The 1,565-nt window shown below is 49.4% G+C and overlaps 1 protein-coding gene across 1 annotated transcript; it reads left to right on the top strand.

Annotated features, from left to right (window-relative positions):
- Positions 1 to 416: 416 nt before the first annotated feature.
- On the top strand, positions 417 to 1,364 carry LOC308500716 (olfactory receptor 2G3-like; the record flags this gene model as incomplete). Its single annotated transcript, XM_081055989.1, has 1 exon — positions 417 to 1,364. One exon carries the CDS (start codon positions 417 to 419, stop codon positions 1,362 to 1,364), a length of 948 nt encoding a protein of 315 aa, XP_080912115.1.
- Between the last annotated feature and the right edge of the window lie 201 nt (positions 1,365 to 1,565).

Raw genomic sequence — 1,565 nt, 5'->3', positions numbered from 1 at the left:
ACTGACACAGACTTTCAGTGTCATTTTAAATTCTCAGCAGAGAACTGTCCTCTGGACTGGAACAAGTGTATACCTTGGTAGAATTCGGTAGTGGGTAGGGGTTGGCTGGGTCCCTTGCTACAAACACGGATACCTAACGCCTTGCCTTCTATGGGTGAAGGTGGTTTCCAGAGAAGGGCGTGTGGGCAGTCAGACATCCTCTATTCTATTACAGGTATGAATCCAGATCTTCTGACTTATTTTCCAGTGCCAGAGCTGCCTTTCCCTTTTCATGCAACTCAACAAAGATTTGACCAATTCTGAGTAAGCTATTGTGAAAGGTGTGTGCGTGTGACTCAGCTTCTATCAACTCTGTCCTCCCTCCCCCAAGGCCCAGGACAGAACGGAGAAGTCCTGTCTTTAATAAGCAGATCACCATGCAGAGCTTTGGCAAAGAGAACCACAGCTCTGTGTCTGAGTTCATCCTCCTTGGCTTCTCTAGTGAGTCACAGGTCAGGATGGCCCTATTCACTTTTTTTCTCCTCCTCTACCTCATCACCCTTTTGGGCAATGGACTCATCATCACCCTGATCTACCTGGATTCACACCTCCACACTCCCATGTACTTCTTTCTTGGTATCCTCTCCTTGGTGGACATGAGCTATGTTACCACCACCATGCCCCAGATGTTGGTTAATATGGTGTATCCAAGGAGGACCATCTCCTGGGGAGCTTGTGTAGCCCAGATGTTCACCTTCTTGGTCCTGGGCATAGCTGAGTGTGTTCTCTATGCCATTATGGCCTATGACAGGTATGTAGCCATCTGCTTCCCCCTTCACTATACCCTACTCGTGAGCCATCCCATTTGCATCAAGATGGTCACTGTCTGTTGGTCTATTAGCATAGCTGGGGCCCTGATCTACACTGTCTTCACCATGCGTCTGCCTTATTGTGGTCCCCACCAGATAAACCACTTTTTCTGTGAGGTCCCTGCTGTCCTGAAGTTGGCCTGTGCAGATACATCCCTCAATGACCAGTTAGACTTCATCTTGGGTTTCATACTGCTTTTTGTCCCACTCTCCCTCATCCTAGCCTCTTATGTCTGCATCTTTGCCTCCATCTTGAGAAACCGTTCATTCCAGGGGAGACTCAAGTCCTTCTCCACATGTGCTTCCCATGTCACTGTAGTCATCATGTTCTATGGGCCAGCCATGGCCATGTACATGAGGCCTGGTTCCTGGTATGACCCAGAGCGGGACAAGAAGCTGGCCCTGTTCTACAATGTTGTCTCTGCCTTCCTCAACCCCATCATCTACAGCCTCCGGAACAGGGACGTAAAGGGGGCCTTTCTGAAAGTATTTGGTGGCAGAGGGTCAGCTCAATGACCCAGGATGTTTCAGAGTTGTCCAGAGTCATGGACAGGCTTGAGGGGGCTCATGCGGGATCATAAAAATACATCACTCCTGATTAACCTGAGCCTTCCTGGGGCTGTGAGCTGTTGGGAGAGGGTGTGGCCACCCCTAAACTGAAGATCTCCCCATTGGTTGGAAATTTTCAGCTGCCACCACCCAATGGCTCATTTGAAT

This window comes from Rhinolophus hipposideros (genome assembly GCF_964194185.1).
Source record: "Rhinolophus hipposideros genome assembly, chromosome: 8".
Classification (NCBI taxonomy): domain Eukaryota; kingdom Metazoa; phylum Chordata; class Mammalia; order Chiroptera; family Rhinolophidae; genus Rhinolophus; species Rhinolophus hipposideros.
The sequence above is the reverse complement of the archived record's forward strand: the minus strand, read 5'-3'. Positions and strand labels throughout refer to the sequence as shown.